Genomic DNA, 2,500 nt, shown 5'->3' with positions numbered 1-2,500 from the left:
TGTAAGAGCATAGACATAGGTGGTATGCATGTAGGGCCCATTTTTACTTAAATGGACAATTTTTCTCAAGTGCAGCTAATTGACAATCGTGTCGATCTTATGTTACCTCCTCAATGAGGCTCAATATCTAGAGGTAACTTTTCATTACTTCATCCCATACAAAGGCTTCCATACAGTTTCTTATTTCTTTATTGCCCACAAGGGGCTAAACACAGAGGCGACAGACAAGGACAGACAAAGGGATTAAGTCAATTACATCGACCCCAATGCGTAACTGGTACTTAGTTTATCGACCCTGAAAAGATGAAAGGCAAAGTCGACCTCGGCGGAATTTGAACTCAGAATGTAACGGCAGACGAAATACCGCTAAGCATTTTGCCTGACGTGCTAACGATTCTTCCAGCTCACCACCTTCCATACAGTTTCTGCCTACCAAATTCACTTATAAGGCATTGGTTAGCTAGAGGTTATGATAAAAGTCATTTGCACAAGTGAACCCAAAACTGAACCCAAAATCATGGGGTTGCAAAGTGAGGATTTTAACCACACAGTCATGATCTTGAAAGGGTGAAAGGCACAGCTGACCTCTGCAAGATTTGGACTCAAAGATCAAAGAACTGGGAGAAAATACTGCAAAGCATTTTATCAATTACTCTGATGTCTCTGTCAAGTTCTCACAAGTCTTGTGCATGGTAATAAGAACAGTGAAAAATATGGTAACCTGACTGGTGCTGCTGCCATGTAAAAAAAGCATCCAGTCCATTCTGTAAAGTGGTTAGCATTTGGAAAGGCCTCCAGCTTTAAAAACCATGTCAAAGCAGACCTTTCCTATGCTGGTTTCATGTAATAAGTGCCAAGTTCACTCAGTAAAGTGGTTGGTGTTAGGAAGAGCATCCAGCCATAAAAACTATTATCAAACAGCCCTTGTTGGTGCTGATGCCACATAAAAAGCACCCAGTAAACACTGTAGAATGGTTGGCATCAGAAAGGACATCCAGCAGTGAAAAACCATGCCAAATTAGACAGTATAGCTTGGTGCCAGCTCGTGTCAAGCCATCTAACCCATGCCAGCATGGAAGATGGACATTGAATGATGGTGATGGTGATGATGCAGATGATGACGATGATGATGATGCAGATGCAGATGATGATGATGATGATGATGATGATGATGATGAGGATGAGGATGATGATGATGATGATGAGGAGGAGGAGGAGGATTAGGATGCTGACGAGGATGATGATGAGGATGATGATGATGATAATGATGAGGATGAGGATGGTGATGATGTTAATGATGAAGATGATGACGACGACAATGATGAGGATGATGATGATGAGGAGGAGGAGGAGGAAGGGGATGATGATGATGATGATGATGATGATGACGATGACGATGATGATGATGACGATGATGATGATGATGATGATGATGATGATGATGATGATGACGATGATGATAGTGAAGACGACGACGACAACGGCGACAGTGATTAGTAATTAAATTCGACTTACTGAATAAGAAGAGCAAAGTTCTTTTCATTCCTTGCTTGGCCATCCATTACGTCAGATTGTAGTTTCTCTAATATCATACACTGGTGTTCATTTTGAAGCTGAGATCCTAAACGACGGAACTGCATTGTTGAACAAATACTTTCCTGAGATGATGTGGGACCAAACAGACAGAAATAAAAGGCTATGACAAGGCGTTCAATTCCAGTTCGCGCCATTGGGATACACTGTGTTGTAGATAAAATAAAAGAAAAGTAGAGAAAAAAATGAAGTCATGTGGTTTAGATAGGAATTCATTAGAATTATAACTTGATTAACAATATTTCCATGCATGCACACACACACGCACGCACACACACACAATGCACACATACAGTTATATGTGTAAGTATCTATGCATGCACACACACACACACGCACACACGCACAATGCACACATACAGTTATATGTGTAAGTATCCATCTGTCTATATATATACATATGTACTCACGCATACAGAAATACATAAGTGTGTGTGTGTGTAAGGAGGGGGAGAGAGAGACAGACAGGTAGAAAGATAGATAGATAGATAGATAGAGAGAGAGAGACAGACAAGCAGACAGACAGGTAGATAGATAGATTGACAGATAGATAGATAGATAGATAGATAGATAGATAGATAGATAGAAGACAGAGAGACAGACAGATAGACAGAAAGACAGACAGGCGGACAGACAGACAGACAGGCAGATAGATGGATAGATATCAGTATAGGTAGGACTGTCTGGTAAGAAGTTTGCTTTCCAACCAAATGGTTTTGTGTCCTGTCCCACTGCGTGGCACCCTGGGCAAGTGTCTTCTACTACAGCCCCAGGCTGATTGAAGCCTTAAGAGTAGAAGTAGTATACTGCAAGAAATCCATCGATAAATATGTGTAAATATATGTATGTGTGTGTGTATGCACGAATGCATGTCTGTGTATGTGTTATTGTCAGGCAAGCGGTACAA

General features: G+C 41.0%; 2 protein-coding genes across 7 annotated transcripts in view; one reads left to right on the top strand and one right to left on the bottom strand.

Moving 5' to 3' along the window:
* LOC115214170 (soluble guanylate cyclase 88E) overlaps window positions 1-2,500 on the top strand; it is a 254,649-nt gene that overhangs the window by 210,864 nt on the left and 41,285 nt on the right. The window lies entirely within an intron of this gene.
* The window catches only part of LOC115214172 (fibrinogen-like protein 1), a 23,621-nt gene that overhangs the window by 9,789 nt on the left and 11,332 nt on the right, over window positions 1-2,500 (bottom strand). The window contains exon 2 of one of the 2 annotated variants that reach the window (XM_036504582.1): window positions 1,516-1,741. In XM_036504582.1, the coding sequence (XP_036360475.1) occupies window positions 1,516-1,730 (215 nt within the window). In that variant the 5' untranslated portion in view covers window positions 1,731-1,741. The remainder of the gene's footprint in view (window positions 1-1,515; window positions 1,742-2,500) is intronic. The other variant, XM_029783259.2, reaches the window with a different exon arrangement.

This window comes from Octopus sinensis, linkage group LG7 (assembly GCF_006345805.1).
Source record: "Octopus sinensis linkage group LG7, ASM634580v1, whole genome shotgun sequence".
NCBI classification, from domain to species: Eukaryota; Metazoa; Mollusca; class Cephalopoda; order Octopoda; family Octopodidae; genus Octopus; species Octopus sinensis.
Note: the sequence above shows the minus strand (reverse complement) of the source record. Positions and strands in the feature narration are given on the sequence as shown.